Source organism: Siphateles boraxobius, unplaced genomic scaffold, assembly GCF_051911475.1.
Source record: "Siphateles boraxobius isolate OS27281-9 unplaced genomic scaffold, OSU_SipBor_1 25, whole genome shotgun sequence".
Taxonomy (NCBI): Eukaryota; Metazoa; Chordata; class Actinopteri; order Cypriniformes; family Leuciscidae; genus Siphateles; species Siphateles boraxobius.
Window position 1 is genome coordinate 21,858,112 of NW_027508866.1, and position 17,446 is coordinate 21,875,557.

The 17,446-nt window shown below is 41.7% G+C and overlaps 1 protein-coding gene and 2 long non-coding RNA genes across 3 annotated transcripts in view; all 3 read right to left on the reverse strand.

The window, feature by feature from the left end:
• Window positions 1-17,446, reverse strand: part of LOC143750246 (uncharacterized) — an 85,616-nt gene that overhangs the window by 38,537 nt on the left and 29,633 nt on the right. The window lies entirely within an intron of this gene.
• LOC143750245 (uncharacterized) lies at window positions 11,977-12,836 on the reverse strand. Its single transcript, XR_013207135.1, has 3 exons — window positions 12,614-12,836; window positions 12,326-12,459; window positions 11,977-12,151 (listed from the first exon to the last, which is right to left on the reverse strand). It is a non-coding gene; the product is annotated as an uncharacterized LOC143750245 (long non-coding RNA).
• LOC143750690 (uncharacterized) lies at window positions 12,982-16,557 on the reverse strand. The gene is made up of 6 exons (XM_077243878.1): window positions 16,400-16,557; window positions 14,254-14,880; window positions 14,063-14,157; window positions 13,750-13,797; window positions 13,268-13,646; window positions 12,982-13,178 (listed from the first exon to the last, which is right to left on the reverse strand). The coding sequence occupies exons 1-6, from the start codon at window positions 16,485-16,487 to the stop codon at window positions 12,982-12,984; spliced, it is 1,434 nt and encodes a 477-aa protein (XP_077099993.1). The 5' UTR covers window positions 16,488-16,557.

Consider the following 17,446-nt stretch of genomic DNA (forward strand, 5'->3'; position numbering starts at 1 on the left):
ACATTCTCATTGGAGAGACATGTTGGACCGAGTACCTCTCCAAAACTAGAAAAGAGATACTCAGCCCGTGGGCGAGATTACTCTCTTCCAGTTGACCTAAAGACCCAACGGGCTCTGGAGCACTCGAGGGGAAGGACACTGTACTGATACTCCACCCTTAGACGCAACACACAGGATGGCCTGCGGTGCGGGAGGTAGAGATCTGAAGCACCTGTCTTTCAGGTCAAAGCTGCAGACCAATCTTGGGCCAAGATGGTCACGACCCACCCCCTAGTAGCACGAAGAACGAGTTTACAACTGGCCTTCGTACCGGCTGGAGGAGCGGCTATATCAAATCCTTCGCCAGCAGGATAAGATAAGCACGCACAAGTCAGGAGCACTGCTCAACACTCGGTGTGATGAATATCACTGAATTTTCAGGAGCACGTCTGCTCAACACCTAATGTGATGACTATCACTGACTTGAGCGGGGTAGCCGAGCCTGAGGTGGGGCAGCAAAGTAGAGAGAGTGGTGTTAGTGTGCTGTGCAACACTTACCTGTCTCTACAAGCGGCAGGGGGCGCGTGAGAAGGCGGATGACCGGGTCCTCGAACGCACCAAGCTGCCTGCTGGCGACCAAGGGGGAGCTGAGGGGTGTAAGGCTATACAGGGTCACACCCGCCAGACTGGCCCTCTTAGGACCCAGGAACAGATGAAATTGCTCTCTCTTTGAAGTGTGGGTACCGCTTGCTCCGCTTTTTTTTTTTTTTTTTTTTAGGGAGCCAGCGGCGGAACAGACACACACACAAACAAAGGCTCCACCCGGCCCTCACCCGGGGGGAGGGAGTGATCGTGCCACTCCAAGAGCATCTCATCCATTCCTGGGCGGCCCGCTCCGGAATGCTTTCGCTGTCGCTTGCCACCTGGCTTGGCAGCGCCTGGAGCGGGCTGGGCGTCTCTACTGCGGCCGGCTCCCTGCTGAGGCCTGGGTGGAGGCTGCTGCGGAGGGCCAGCAGGAGCGGCGGCCGGAGAACGCCCACGGCGACGAGCAGGCGGAGGAGCTGCCACCGGCGGCGGGTGGAGGCAGCAGCTGGCCACCGGGGCAGGATGTGCCGGATGACCTCCGTCTGCGCTTGAGCGGCAGAGAACTGTTTGATGCAGTTCTCCACCGCGTCGCCGACCAGCCCAACCTGGGAAATTGGGGAGACCAGGAACCGAACCTTGTCCGCATCCGCCATACCAACCAGGCTGAGCCAACGAAGGCGCTACTGGACCACCAAGGTGGACATCGCCAGACCGATCACGCACGCTACGACACCCGTACCCCGGAGGGTGAGGTCGGATGCAGTGCGGTGCTCACCTATGAGCGCACGGTCTGGATTACCCTCGTGCATGCCATGGGTGCCCTAGCCTGCAGCAACGCCATGGCACGCAAGAGGAAGGGGCTTGCCCACAGGCTTTGTAAGCTCTGCCCGTCGGAACAGACGAAACTCACAGGCCTTAGGGGGGAGACGAGGATCCCCCCAAAAGGCAGCGGCCGCCGGACACAGGTGCACCTGTGTCGACAGACCGCTCCAATGGAGGGACACCTCGCAACCCTTCACCGTTCCTCCATCAAGGGTAATGAGGGGGAAAAGCTAGTCAGGCAGTTTCTGGCAGAGAAAGATGCTGTTCACCACCTGACAAGCTCTCCATGCATTTCGGGAAAGAAAGGCACTGGGGCGGCGAGCTGAGAACCAGCGCGGCCCGCCCCAAGATACCAAACTCCAGATTCCAACCGAGACTGAACGGGACACGGTGGAGGTTCCACTCGAGCCCGGCAGCCTCGGCGGCCCGTTTCAGCATAGCTGATAATTCTGGATCCGGCTCGGGCAACATTGAACTCCCGGAGGGAGACAATGCAGCCGAGTCATCATCTCTAGAAGTCAGCTCACCCTCCGATGCTGCAATCGGCGTCCTGTCCTCCAGGGGAGCCCCGAGTGAAATCGCTGGCCCACCCATTACAGATGGACCAGCAGACAACACAGGAGGCTCCAGTGGTTGCAGTGGAAGGGAGGAGTGAGGAGCCCACAGGGAATGGTTACCGGGCGGGACATCCAACACTATCCTCCGGTCACCCATCCCACACAGCACCCGAGGGTGGGGCATGGTAATGGGGACTCGCTCTCCGCGAACGAAGGCGAGTCTCGCCCTCAACACTGCGACAGTCATGTTCCCACAGTGAAAACATGAGCTGTCCACAAAAGCTGTCTCAGCGTGCTGTAAGCCCAAACACATGACACAACAGTTGTGACCATCAGAGAGAGACAGGGAACGACCGCACCCAGAAACGCACGGGCGGAATGACATCTTGAAAAAGACGCAAACGCACCCGTGTTGCTCTTTCAGAAAATAGGACCGTCACCAGTGCCGGAGCACACAGGGGAATGACCGCGGCAACACTGAACAGAGAACTGAAACAGTGAAGCACTCACTTTTCCGCCCTCTAACCAGCCATCAACACACACAAACATTTAGAAATTTGTTGCTGTTAAAACAGCAGTTGAGAGCTCAAAGCTCGCGATCACCGCTGCACTCGCGCTGTAGAACACCAGCACTGGGAGAGTCTTCCTGAAGAACACCGACACACTCGCTCGTTGTAGACAACAGCACTCTCAGAGACATCAAACCATCGGCTCCGAAGCGAAAGGCAACTAGTGCGTGCATCCACTTCCGTATTTATACCCGCGCCGCGGGGGCGGAGTGTGTGATGCGAATCACGCACGCCAATTACATTGGCTCGTTCAATAGTACTCGGAGAAGACAGGCTCTCTAGCGATCTCCCAATTCAGTCGACCGTCGACTACGTCTGACGTTCTCGACTGAAAGGGAACTATAATTTCAGATTATCCTGGCTCCATAATATAACATAAAATGTGTTAGAAGTTTACTTACGGGTTGTGAATTTGAGGTCAGACCGAACAGTGTAGGGACTGCAGCATCTTTGATGAGATGATTCTTTGAAAAACCGCCATTTAACTGTGCCTGATTGACGAAACAGTCCCTTCTGAAATGTGCAGAACAGACAGTTAAGGTCGAACTAAATTGCTATGTGCAATGATGTAGTTTCCTGACTTCCATCGACTTAATAGTGTTTTGTCGACATGTGTCCATGTTGTTGTTGCTCAGCAACGATGTTGTCTGGGGTTGGGCAAAAGGAGGGCGGACAGTGGGCTGAGCTCGGGTTGGGACTGAAGGCGGTGACTGAGTAGTTCTGACATCACATTTATACGGAAGTCACAGCGGCTCATGAAAAGGCACAGCTATTTTATCCAGGCTGTGTGCATTTGTCTGTGGATTGAATGGTTGGAAACTCATATGGTAGTTACATAGACCCTAGACCTCTGTTATCATGAAACAAGCCAGGAAATTTCATTTTTGGCAATATGGGACCTTTAAAGTGATGCCCTACAAATTGGTTTGAGTAAATAATGGTGAGAGTGCTAGTATCTTTGGATCTATTTGAAATCTGTGAAAGTTACCTTACTGAAGCTGCTGAAGTTCATTTTTTCTCTTCAATAGAGATGCACCGATTCCGATTTCCGATTTTTCATGAGTTTGACCTGCCGATACCGATTTTAGCCGATTCCGATTTCATTTTTTCTAACCACTTTACAGCAAACACAAATATTTATTTTCTATCTTTTCTTTAATAGAACATTTTACATAGAACATTTTTTGAACAAATAAAATAAAACTATATAAATTATTACTCCTGGTGTGGGAAATTCAGACATATCTAAATGCAGAGTTATGATATGGAAGAACCATTTTCATTTTCAAAAAAAAGTGATGTATTTACTTATTTACGAAACTAAACTTCTGTATGAAAACAGGTAATGGCAATAAAATAATATATAAATAGCAAATAAAAATAAAATAAATATAGCCTTGCAGTATAAAGATGTTTCTCAAAACACACACACACACACACACACACAGGCCTATTGCAATCACTTGTACATCAATGGCAAGTTTTATTTCGCAAACAGTTCTTCTCTCGTCTGCCACATATCCAGCTAGGCTAAACAATCACTTTAAGTGAGCGCGAGCAGCGCAGCAAAAATAGACTCTGCGCCGAAACCCCGCTTCACTGCTGTTCACGCGACGCTCCTGCTCGACGCTCACGCGCTGCTGCTGCTCTCGGTGTGAATGCACTCATTGGTTAACATGCACGCCGGGGGGGAAAAAAACCTGCGGTGCTCACGCTTGCGGTGTGAAACGGCCATAATTCACGAGGTTTCCTACATGTGCGTTCTGTGTGCACGTGTGATGCTGATTTTGCGCAATATTAATCATGCGGTGCCCGAGTGCATTTGACCGGCAATAAAAAAATCGCCATATGTCAGACTGACCGGCCGGTCGCCGATCATGGCCGATCACGTGAAAATCGGCCGATTCCGATCACCAAGCGATCAATCGGTGCATCTCTACTCTTCAAGATGACACTACTATAATAAAAATGTTTTAATAAATTTTCTTTTGGTATTGCTTTAAGCTAGCCTGGCAAGCCAGACCCACATCAATATGTTAGTTAGGTCTGGGAACTCACCATTGGCATGCCTCAATAAATAAACGGTGGGATAAACAGTTGTCTTTCAAATTCCCTCTGCACGCAATAGGATAGCGCTACAACCAACCAGAGCAATGAACGGTTGCAATGCGGAATGAGTCCCATGAGATATCCCACCAGCGGAGCTAGTTGATATATTAAACTTTTGCCGTATCCGGACGGGAAAGCTACGAACACATTTTCCTTTTTTAAGAATGACTTAAATTGCCGTTCTTTGTTCTTTTCTCAAAGAAAAGCTTAACTCCAAGTCCTCCAGAGTTGCAGCCAAAGCCGATTCGAAAGATCGCTGTTCGCCAGCAGCAGCAGTCATCTTCTTTGTTTTCAAGTAGAAGGGAATTCACGCAGAACCGTCACAACTCTGCCGTCATTATGTTAAGCCTGCCCACCAACTCTATACACGATGTGATTGGCCTGACTAGAGTGTGTTTTTTCCAGCTCAAAACCTAACAGAGAGTTGCTAAACTACACTGGCTGCAAAATAAATTTTTGTGTGCGTCTAGATTTCTCTTCTAGCTTTAAGCTCAATTACAATTATACTACTTTATGCTCAAGTAATTTGTGTGAAGCTTTGTATTCTGTATCCATTTAGAAGTTAAATAATATGCGAATATAAGGCAAATACATTTTTAAGATATCTGGTAGTGTGAGGGTATTTCTCTAGTGAGGCACTTGTACTCAGACACCATTCATATATTCCTGCATTTTCATTGCTACAAAATCAATGCTACAAAATAAATGTGCACCCAAAACGCTTTAAAAATACTAACAATTACTCCGTGCCAAATATTAAGCACTTTACAACTGTCAATCTAGCTAATCCCTGGGAATTGTGTTTTGTAATAACACTATCTAAAACAGCATGACAAAATTAACTTTCTAACATAGTCGTCACCTTTAGTTATATAGCGCTTTTTACAATACAGATTGTTTCAAAGCAGCTTTACAGTAATAACAGCAAAATAATGCAACAAAGTTTGTTTCTGCTGTACAGTAGATCTAGAAGAAAATGGCATCATAGTCAAACTTAAGTTCAGTGATTTAATTTTTGTTGTAAAAAATGTATTCATTTAGTTCATTTATTTTTATATATATATATAGCGGCTCTGGAGAAAACAGTGATGTCATCATCCAGTTCAGTTCTCAAATAATGGTGTCAATGCAGGCAGATCGATAATATTGTTGAATATTAAATGTCCCCAACTAAGCAAGCCGAAGGCGACAGTGGCAAGGAACCAAAACTCCATCAGGTGACAAAATGGAGAAAAAAATCCGTATCAGTTCTCCTCTGGTCAACGAATGAACAGTGTATGATTATGATCATTACAGAAGTCAGATTGTATCAGAATATTCAGAATTTTAATCAGTTCGATCTGGTTGAAGATCGGAGTCATCACAACGGTATGGAGATTGGTTCGTTGAGGATCAGTGAAGTCGGATCAGATGGCTGTCATGTCGATGAGGCCTTCACAGGGGAGAGTCTAGTTGACGCAATCTCTGCTGCCACTTCAGGGATGCGTTGTGGATGTGTCTAGGCGCAGGTCCTCCATCTGGTCTGGTTACAGCCCGTATTCGGCTGACTGGAGTAAACAGAAAGACTAACATTAGCGTAGATGGCATTCTTTTGATGATGTTACGAGTACATCAGGTGTTCCCGGTTCCAGCTGACCAAGTTTATGCAGCCTAACAATCATGATTTGAATCATGAATCAGAGAAACTGATTTGATTAATAGAAATGTATAATGTTCTATGTGTATGCCAGGTTAAAGAGAGTATTTTTAGTCTAGATTTAAACTGACAGAGTGTGTCTGCTTCTCGAACAATGCTAGGAAGACTGGCCGAAATTTTGAGATCGCAATAGACGATAAACGCAGTAGACATAAATAAATGGAAAGAGAGGGTGTAATACTGGTTTTCTATATTTATATTATTTTTTTGCAATTATTTCTAAAAGTTTTCTCTCTCTCTTTATCACTTCTAGGTCTCTTCTTCTCTTTCCCTGAGAAAAGTTTTTTTACACCACAACTAAGTACTGAGTAATATTAATTAACTACATGTACTTACTATTAAGGGTATTAAACGGGCCCCGGGGATGAATTTTGAAAGACCGCTGTGTATCGATAAGTTCGGACGTTATCGGTTCTGATGTCAGTACTGGAGACATTAAGAAAATACACGTACTATTTATTATTGCCATAAAGACGTTATTTAATTTTTTATTTTTTTTATCTTTCCATCCATTTCTATGTATAATAATATTAAACCATTTGTCTGTGATGTATTTTTGCTATTCGCAGTCCAAGAGAGAGAGAGAGAGAGAGAGATCTTTCACACGGTGCCACAGCGCGCACAACACAGTCCTGCTTAATAAATGACGACGAAGGACAGAACTAAACCATCAAACGTAGTCTGGTTACACTTTAGAACTGTGATATTAGTCTAATTTTATTTTAGATTTCGGCTTCCAACGATTATAAAAAGAATATGTTGAGGTAAAACCATTCTGTCTAGTGCAACTTCCTTCTGTCAAGTGCAACTTAACGACAGAATCAGCACGATCGGTGATTGTCGTAAAATGCAAAATACTGTGAATCAAACAACAAAAGGCAAAAAGAAAATCACTCACAGCTCTTGAATGAATAACTTCAGCTTTAATAAGCATTAATCTATCTATGATAAACTACGCATTGTTATTTTACATTTGATTACTTTATTCGATTTCTTATAATAATAATGGGGATATTGATCTGAGATGAAACTGATTTAAAATCGTTCAGGCCTAGAGTGCAGAGACGTTCTGCATGAGTGGTATTTACGACAGTAACGTTAAATACAAGTACTCCACAGCGACTCTAGGGGTCGCTTTTTGACAAAAACGGAATTCCTGCATAGTGTGTCTTTAAATAACTGTATACACAATATTGATTTTTCTGAGTTTTATTATTTTATTTCCACGAGGAAAAATCGTTCCCAGCCAGCGTATAGCATGACTTCAGTAACCCGGATGAGCCTGTGTTTTCTGTTTTCAGCAGTTGTTATCAAGGAATAACCGCTGGATGGTGCAATTGACCAATCAGAATCAAGTATTCCAAAGAGCCGTGTAATAACACACAGTTAAATATTTTCTAATTATTGTTATTGGCAAAATATCAAGAACTAATTTTTGTCAATATAGCACACCCCTAATGTACAATATTTTTTCAATTATTTCTTCAGGTCTTAAAAAGGCCTTAAAATGCCTTAAATTTGACTTTAAAAAATGTGCAGCGACCCTGCATTTAATTAGCTTATTTCTTCGCAATGTTTCAACGATTCCAAAGCTTTTTCTAGCACCATCCCTTAGGGTTTCAGAGTTGTTATCCAAAACACAAGTCACCTTATTATAGCGCCACCTATAGTTTTGTCAGAACGATGTGTGTCTGTGCGCCTGAGTAGAGGTGCACATTTAGGACCATTCGTCTGTTTGATTTTTTAGTCTCTTATGTGCATTCACTTTTAGGAAAGAAAAACAACTAGAAGAAAATAAGTTAAACTTTTTTTTTTTAAACAATAAGATTCCAGCACCTTTGGTGTTTGGACACGTAATAAAGGTGGACACTACTATGTAATAGCCAAATTCTCTATAGTAGACAAATTCTGCTGTTTGCAACAGTGTTCATTCATTAGTTACAATTACTGCAAAGTGTTTTCTGTAAAATGACACATACTGTACCTATTTTCTTTATATCTACATCAAACAGATTTTGTGAGTGTTGAAAGTACTATGTAATATTACCATATATCTACATGCCTAAATAAAATTTCTGTTAATATTTTAAGATTATTATTTTTCACAAATATATGATTTATTCTTCAATGTTATCAACTAAGGGGGTCACAAATCGAAATCGATCGAAATTAATTCACAATCTCAAAAATCGAAATAAAAAATGGAATCGTCGATGCTGCCACGCCCCCATTTCGCGCCCGTGTTCGGATCGTTTTACTGACTCTATTGTTCAATCTCGTTCATCAAAATTAACTAATCTTTTTTCTAGTCATTTCAGGGGCTTTAAATGTTTAACAGGCAAATTCCCCGAACACATCCACCTACGCAATCTTGATCATATTCTGAATTAAGAAATCATTATAATGCAGTCAAAAATGATTTACAGGGAACATTAATACTTGACCTTCCGAGTCTTTTGTCCATTTTTCGCGTGACAGAGGCAATGAAGTTCATGAATGACTCATCACGGCGTGGAAAAAAAACACACGTGTTGAAAGGCTGTGAGTCCTCTAACTTAGATTATATGCCCGAGCCCGAACTTGGCCCGACCCGGCCGATATTTCCCGTCACTATCCTCGGGCCGGGCATTTGATCTATAGACGTGCACTCCCAACGCAATAGAGTGCGGCGCGGGACTAGATATGATGGCCGAGTGCGAGCGCGGGCGGTAATGCACTCACTCTGTGTGTGCGGGAGAATAAAACGATTCGCGGGACTCCCGCAAACTAGAAATATCTATGAATAAAACACATAAAAACTAATACATTTTATTTATCTGTTGCAGACAAGCTACAAGAACAACTAAAACAAAATAGAAACGATTTACAGGCCAGAGTTTCTATTTATAACACGTTTGCAGCGTTGAGCGATTTAGCCAATCACAGACATATGTGTTGATTTCTTGAACGCAATGACCAATCAGAAGCATTTAAGATAGACTCTCCTCACCGCTCAAAACGGACTTTTTGTTCAGTGCTGAATTCTGTAAACTGTCAAATCCTCTAGTTATAACAAAGAAAGTGTAGGCTATATATTATGAAAGATTCATTATGCAGTCAGCTTCATTGATAAAGATGTGTGAGATTGCGATGAACTGATGTCAGCTTTTTAGGAGCAACAGCAACCTGTGCTTAAAAAAAAAAGAAGTAAAAATCGAGAATCGAATTGAACCATGAGCTTAGAATCGAAAATGTAATCGAATCGAGGATTTGGAGAATCGTGACACCCCTATTATCAACAGGTTCAAATTTAAAATATCTATATCCTATCCCAGTTTATTGTGCTGATGTCTAAGCTGTGCATAGGTGGACTTCCAGGAAGTAACGTTTCAGTCAATTGAAATTTGTGAAGAGAACATAACTATCATGGATTCAACCAACACGCCATTAGCACCAGGTTCTTATGCTCCACCCACTCGTTCACAATCACCAGAAAGAATACTAACCTGCCACACCTGTCACAACCTCATCATGTTTAACACGTGTTACATACTTAACCGAATATTCACCTTCATATCCCTACCTTTATCGTCCTCTTCCAGATCCAGTTATCCTCATGCTTGTCGCTATGAACCTATTAATAAATCGAGTTAAACTTTTCTTAAACTGTGAATGCTAAATAAAAAATAAATAATGCAAATGACGTCATTTAGAACAAAATCAGGCCAAAACGAATGTTTGTTTGGAGTTTGTTATGGGAATTTCTTTTCGGAAAGATTCACTCTGGCTTGTAAACACCCTCGAACTATTGGTCCATGGCAACTACGTAACAGGTTGGTGTGATATGTGGTTGGTGTGATTTCCCTTTTTTGACAGGGAAATCTTCTCTGGTTCATTTCTTCTGTTCAGTCGAGGTGAGATACTAGTAAAAATTGAACACACTGGAGAGAGGTAGAAATTGAAGTTGCACTTCTAATTAAAAGTGACACTGACACTCTTTTTTTGTGTGTGTTTAACACTGTAAAGCTGCTGACTTTAAAGGGTTAGTTCGCCCATTTAAGACATGAAGTTGTATGGAATCCTTACCAGCACTATAGTGCATACACACTGACCCACTCTGCTGTAACCTCCCTGGTCAGAGTTCTGGCCGCTGGAAGTTTTTCAAGAAAGTACTCCCGGTTATTTTCCACAAAACTGTGCGTTTTTACGTGAAAAAATTATTTGCGTTTCAAAGCTTGATTAATTTACCACACAAAAAACACTCCGGTCAAAATTCATACCTCAGTTTTAATCGGCACTATTTTCTATCCATGCTGTCAACGTCAACAGTGCGCACGTTCCGATCAGCTGTTGATAGCGCGACTCGCTGACAACATGTCTGACTGCGAAACTTCTGATGATGAAACCAATTTTAGCACAATGTCAGATGGATCAGATGATGAAAGTAATTTTAGCACAACGACAAAGGGATACCTTTATGAACCGGAATATACCGATGCCGAACCTCAGCAGAAGGAGATAGAACGGGAAGATAGAGAGTGAGAGGACAGAGATGAAGTTGTTCAAGTTGATGCTGGGCCCACAGCTGTAGCAAGAGCCAGGATGAACGACAAATGGTGGTGCACTTGTTCAAATTGTCAAGTTATGCCACCAGAGGTTGAAAGCTATTGCTGCCACGAATGGGAACTCATCATGCCACAGATGCAAAACCTATCGATTGACGAGGAGGCCAACGCACCGTCTGTCTGCATTACATCCAATGACGTTTTCCCTGCAATGCTAAATGCAGGTGTCCTGGAGACGTTCTTCTACGTATCTAAAATCAATTGGAAAAAGCGACCCAAACCAGCTGGACTTGACGGTCAGATGTCGGCAGAGTAAGTGTGATCGCTCATGTTGCTTTGTAGTTTTTTATTTAAGAATTTCACGTTGTCTTGACCAGTTGGCTATATAATAGTCTATCTGACTGCATTATTATTATTATTATAATGAGTGGACAGTTATACAATTATTAATTAATTAACACACACGAAAATCCTTTATTCTGGATATTTTAGCTCCCACAGAGTAGCCGATGGCAACCAGCCAAAGCTGTCTCATAGTTATATTCGAAAACGATGGAATCTGAACTTTGATCCCGGCACATCCTTGTGGTCACAGCCTGGGAATTTACAAGTTTGCACCATCGTTAATTTAATACTTTTTACGTCGTTGTCAATCGATTGTGTAAACACTATGGAACAGCTGATCGGAACGTGCGCACTGTTGACGTTGACAGCAGCGCGGATTGATAGAAATGGAAAGAAAATAGTGCCGATTAAAACTGAGGTATGAATTTTGACCGGCGTGTTTTTTGTGTGTTAAATTAATCAAGCTTTGAAACCCAAATCATTTTTTCACGTAAAAACGCACAGTTTTGTGGCCCCGGAAAATAACCGGGAGTACTTTATTGAAAAACTTCCAGCTGCCAGAACTCTGACCAGGGAGGTGACAGCAGAGTGGGTCAGTGTGTATGCACTATAGTGCTGGTAAGGATTGCATACAACTTCATGTCTTAAATGGGCGAACTAACCCTTTAAAGCAATATTGTATAAAATGCTATATAAATAAACGTGATGTGACTTGACTGGTGCAAGCCTGCTTGCCGAACTGGTGCAAACATATCCTCGTCACAGTGATCAGATGCTTTCTTACCTGCTGTTTTCACACCACTGTCATTTTTGTTGTTTTTGTTATTTAGAGGAAAGCGTGTAGCACATATTTACATAAAAATATGTCTGCCTCGATTGTACCTGTACATCAATGCGGGGTGCAGATTGGTGTATGGGGACAGAAGCCAATGAAATGGCAGCATTCTGCACAAAAAAGATGGGAGAGACATCTGATTATTACCTTAAACTTCACTTCTGCTCTCTTTAAAAAAATAGTCAAATTACTGAATTAAACACATGACTACCTATTGTTACTTTGTTATATTCTGAATGATTGTGAATTAAAATTAGGCCCCATTGCTGTCATAAAAATTTCACCTTGTGACAAGCCATCTTTGTTCCAGAGGTTCTTTTTGGGTATGAACAGGTCGTGTCTGTCTGGATAGTACCTTTACATCAACTCGGGGTGTGCATTGCTGTGTGGGGACAAAAGCCAATGAAATGGCAGCATTCTGTGATGAAAGATGGGAGAGACATCTGATTATTACCTTAAACTTAATACCTGCTCTCTTTGAATGCATTATTCACATGACTGTCTTTTGTTACTTTGTTCTCTTTTGTATGATACTTAATTACAGGTAATCTTTGTGGAAATGAAGATTTCACCTTGTGACAAGCCATATTTGGTCCACAGGTTCATCTTGGGCATCTGGAGGTTGTAACTGTCTGGATAGTACCCGTACATCAATGCGGGTTGAGCATTGGTGTGTGGCGACCGAGTTATGATGCAGGGGAGGCCCGTCTGGTCCTTGGGTCCTGGTGTTTGCTTATGTAAATCAATAATTAAAGTATACAAACCAGTTGTGGAGACTGACATTTTTCAATTCAATCCGCTTTTCTGGGTAAATTTGCAGGCAAGAGCAAAGTAGTTCGCAGCATTCTGTGCAAAAAGATGGGAGAGATGTCTCATAATTACTTTAACTTGCTTTTAATTTTTTGTTCTCTTTTGTTTGATTTAGAATTACAAGTGTCCTTCACTGAATGAAGATCTCACCTTGTGACAAGCCATCTTTGGTCCAGATGTTATCATTGAGCTTCTCCAAATCTTCTGACTCCGGAAATTTCCCACACAGTAGTGTGAACAAGAGTATCCCGAGTGACCAAACTGTTGCTGGTTCCCCGTGATACTCACCATTTATTTTGTACTCTGGGGGGCAGTACTCTTCTGTGCCTGGAAGAAAGACATTTTGTTCTGTTAACGGCCCCCAACTCATAATCAAAGTTTGAGACCACCTTACAGCTTTGGGGAATAATACATACCACTAAAGGACGTGTATCCCTCGTTGTTAAGGATTTCGCCGCACCCAAAGTCAATCAGTTTGACTTCCAGTGTGTTCAGGTTAATCAGCAGGTTTTCCAGCTTTATGTCACGGTGCAGCACTCCACGTTGGCAGCATGTTTGAGCTGCGAGCGTTGCCTGCTGCATGATAACCGATGCTACGTCCTCTTCAATGGTGCCTTCGTGGCGGTCTAGAAAACCAACCAAGTCCTCACAGGGTACAGGCCGCTCTAGAACCATAATGTATTGTTCAGGCTCCTCTTCCCAGTCCAGAAGCTGGATGATCTGGGGAACTCTGGGTCCTTTGTTGGCAAGAATTAGCAAACCAATCTCCCGTGGAACGGGTTCAGGACACCCCTCCTAGAAGAAAAACAATGAGAAAAGATGTAGACCAGTCCTAAACAACGGACAATAGCAGTTTGTTTTTGAAAACATTGACTGAGAAGAGAATCAGAGTACTTACAATGTCGAACCATTCTATACCCATGTTGTTGGCAAATTTCAGCGCCACCTGATCAACAAAACAAAAAATGGATTTGTGTTAGAATTATTTACAATTATTAAGTGTACAGAGTGTATATCATTTCAGTCATTAATCTTGAACAGAAATGTTCAGTTTCACAAATTTTAATTCTACGCATGTCTTACAATTTAAACAGGTCTGAGAGGTCAATTGCTCTAAATAGGGAGCATAAGATACACTTAGGAAAAAGAAATGTGTAAGACAGAGCAAGAACAATTTGCTAAAAAGATACTGTAAGTAAAATAAGTAACACCTTAAGGCCATCTGTCAAGCGAATTCCCGCATAAACATTTCCGAAGCCTCCTTGACCGAGCTTCCTGCCGATTTCATAGCTGCATGAATTGATGTCTGTAAAGGAAAAATAGGAGTTGACATGAGTAAAGACAGATATTATATCAAAAGTTTCTGTATTTTGGAATGTTGGAGTCATGACAGTCAATTTACCAATAATCTCATAATCCTCCAGTTGATTCTGAGGTGATACAGTGTCCTCTGTCAGTCTGGCTGATTCATGGCGGATGTCGACTCTACAGTCTGACGAGGCACAGACTAGAACTTGAGAGATATTACCACAACAGTCAGCCACATCAAAGACTGGAGCTGATGTGGTACTGACTGGACCTTGAGGGACATCGACTCCACAGTCTGATATGGCATGAACAGGGACTTGGGGGACGTCCACACTGCAGTCAGCCCCTACACGGACTGGTACTCGAGGGACATTGGCTCTATAGTAGGCCACATCACGGACCACAGCTCGAGGGACATTGGCTCTATAGTCGGCCACATCAAGGACTGGTACTCTATAGTCGGATGTAGCAAAGATTGTTGCTTGGGGGATGTCAACGCTCAAGTCAGTCGCAACACTGACAGGAGTTTGGAAGGTGTTGTCATTAAAGTCGGAGATAACACAGTTCAAAACGTTGAGGACGTCGGCACTCCATTCGGACAAATCTCCGATTAAATCCTGGAGGATGTCATCACTCCACTCGTCATTGACTTCAGCATGATCAGGTTCCTCTGCAACGGGGAGGACTTCAGGCTCACTGGTGACATGCTGAGAAGTCCGATCTAAAGAGGGAAATGATATCAATCAAAAGAGGATATTAATGAAATACTATTAATAAATGATGTCATAACTATATATATTACTGAATACTCAAATTACTCCAACTAAGCTTGCTGTAAATTATGAAGCACGTTTTTGGGGGCATTCAATTAGGTCCAATTTGTGCTTTCTCAGTTGTTGGTCAGTGCACATGCAGAAATGCTCTGTTCTCTGGTTAAGTGTCACATTAAAAATAGTTCAAGCATATTACCAAAAACCCATATACATAAACAGTTTTAAAATATTAAGACAAACCATGTGCAAATTCATAAGTATTTTCTCCTTGAAAATGCAGTGAGGCAAAGACAGTCACAAACATATATTCAATACAAATTTTGAGGTAATATATTTAAATGTCTGTATAAATGCATTTACAAAACTGTCATTTAAGGTGTGTAGTGTGTATATGTCAAGTATATTATGTTTCTGAATTCTGTAGTAAAAAAAATTAAATTCATGGTTGTGCATTATTAGGGGAAAATCGTTGGTGTGCTTAATATTATTATTATTCCGTATGGAAGTCTATGGCAGCCCATAGAACCACTTGTGGGAAAGTTAAGAAATTTGGCACACTGATAGAGGACTCTGAACAGTCACCATGGTAAATTTGGAGTCTCTAACTCAATCCCTCTAGCGCCACCAACTGTCCAAAGTTTCACTCATGTTTGTGCTAATAACTTTTGAATTTTTTTTTAACTACTTTTTCGAACTTGTTTTAGATGGTTGCTCTGATTTTCACGAAAATTTAACCAGATCATCTTCAGACGATGCCGACAAAACGTTATGGAATTCAAGTTGATTCGTCAAACCGTTGTTGAATACCGTGCAAACTAATTTTACGTAGTGCTTGCAAAAACAGACATAAGGCTGTATCAACGCTTTATCTCCAGACCGTGCTGACATAATGTTATGTGACAATAGATTAAACCATTTTCATATACCGCAGCTGCAAATTTGTGGCATGATGCCAAATTGACTGTTCCGGCTTTATCTCTGCAATGCCTTGACATATTGACACCAAACTTTGAATGTGTCATTTTCACCTCACTCTGACCACACCACATCAATTTCTTAACTGCGCCACCTATTGGTCAAACGTGAAAAATCATTCAATCATATTATTAGTGACTATACTGTATATGATTATTCAGCTATTTTGCCTTAAATCATCTTAAAATGTCTTTAATTGCTGCTTGCTGCAGTTGGTCTGACACTCCCAGTCATGTTGGCATGTCTTATCGTCTTCTTGCGCTTGGCCCCGATAATTGCTGCTTGCAGTTATATTTTATTAATAGAATGTTATAAAATATAATATATTATAATCTATTATTAAATGTATTAATGCACAACCAGACTTTAAAGAAAACTAAACTTCCATGGTTTCCCCCAGAAAACTTTTTTTTTTTTTAAAGAAGATATAAGATTACAAAAAAACATTCCAGTTGTTACAATAGCATGGACATGCCTGGTCCTCTTTCTCACCTTGACTTGAGCTGGTTTTATTGTTTTTTTCCTTCCTTTTGCCTTTCTCTTTTTTCCTCCCTTTCTCTTTTTTCGCACCTACATCCATCCCTCCAACTGAATGTAGATGATCTTCCACTCTATTACTGCTTGATTGTGTTGGTGTACAGTTGTGTAAATTGTACACACTGTCAGACACATCTACACATTTAATACAAGAAATGTGTAAACCCATTTTCAAATGCTAACTACACTGCAAAAATACCAGTAGAAAACTTTCAGCAAAGTAATGAATGTGCAGCAAGGTGTTTGATTGTGACGTCATGTTCTATAACACATTCCAATGTTGTCTTCGTGAGTGGTCAGTTTCATTATGTGGGCGGGGCTTCTGCGTAGGCGCTGAACTCCTCATAGCATTACATCGTGTGCTGCACTTTTAGGAGCAGAATAAATATTTATTCAGGAAATGATCAGAACAAAAAAATCAATGCATTTGTTTGTCATTCATCATTATGTCGTTCACAGATAAGAATGTTCTATAAGCATTGTACAGTGGTGAAGCTTAAAATTATTGTAACTCTTCTGTAACTGAAGTTGTAGTGGCAACCAGACATACATAGCACATTTGATTTAACGGTCATTGCTATTCGAATTTTTTAACTTCTGCATTATGATTTTGTCAATTGTGTGCTTATATTCATCCATGAGAGTGGTATATTTAATATAAATGCAATTTAAAGCATTTTGATTTCTATATTTACTATGCAGCGCCTTATTTCGTTTATAAATCGATGATGTGCGTGATAAGGTTTGAGTTAGAGATTTTCAGTGGCTTTCAAATTATGATTTGGGACAAAATCGACATTGGCACAAAGTGGTGGGGAAATCTTTCAATATTCGTGTTGATAATTATAGAAAGGAGCGCGTTTGATTAATTTGAAATAGAGATGGGCTTGAGTAAGTTAGCCTACAGAACATTTTTGGTATAAAAAGAGAGGAATTAGGCTAATGCTTTTACACATAGAAAACAGTTATTTTGATTAAATAAATGCAGCCTTGGTGAGCAGA

Coding starts and splice junctions, on each gene's coding strand:
- LOC143750690 (XM_077243878.1), bottom strand. CDS start 16,487: ATGGATGTAGGTGCGAAAAAAGAGAAAGGGAGGAAAAAAGAGAAAGGC. Junction 14,881..16,399: donor TAAAACCAGCTCAAGTCAAG/GTGAGAAAGAGG, acceptor TTCCCTCTTTAG/ATCGGACTTCTCAGCATGTC. Junction 13,647..13,749: donor GTATAGAATGGTTCGACATT/GTAAGTACTCTG, acceptor TTTTTCTTCTAG/GAGGGGTGTCCTGAACCCGT.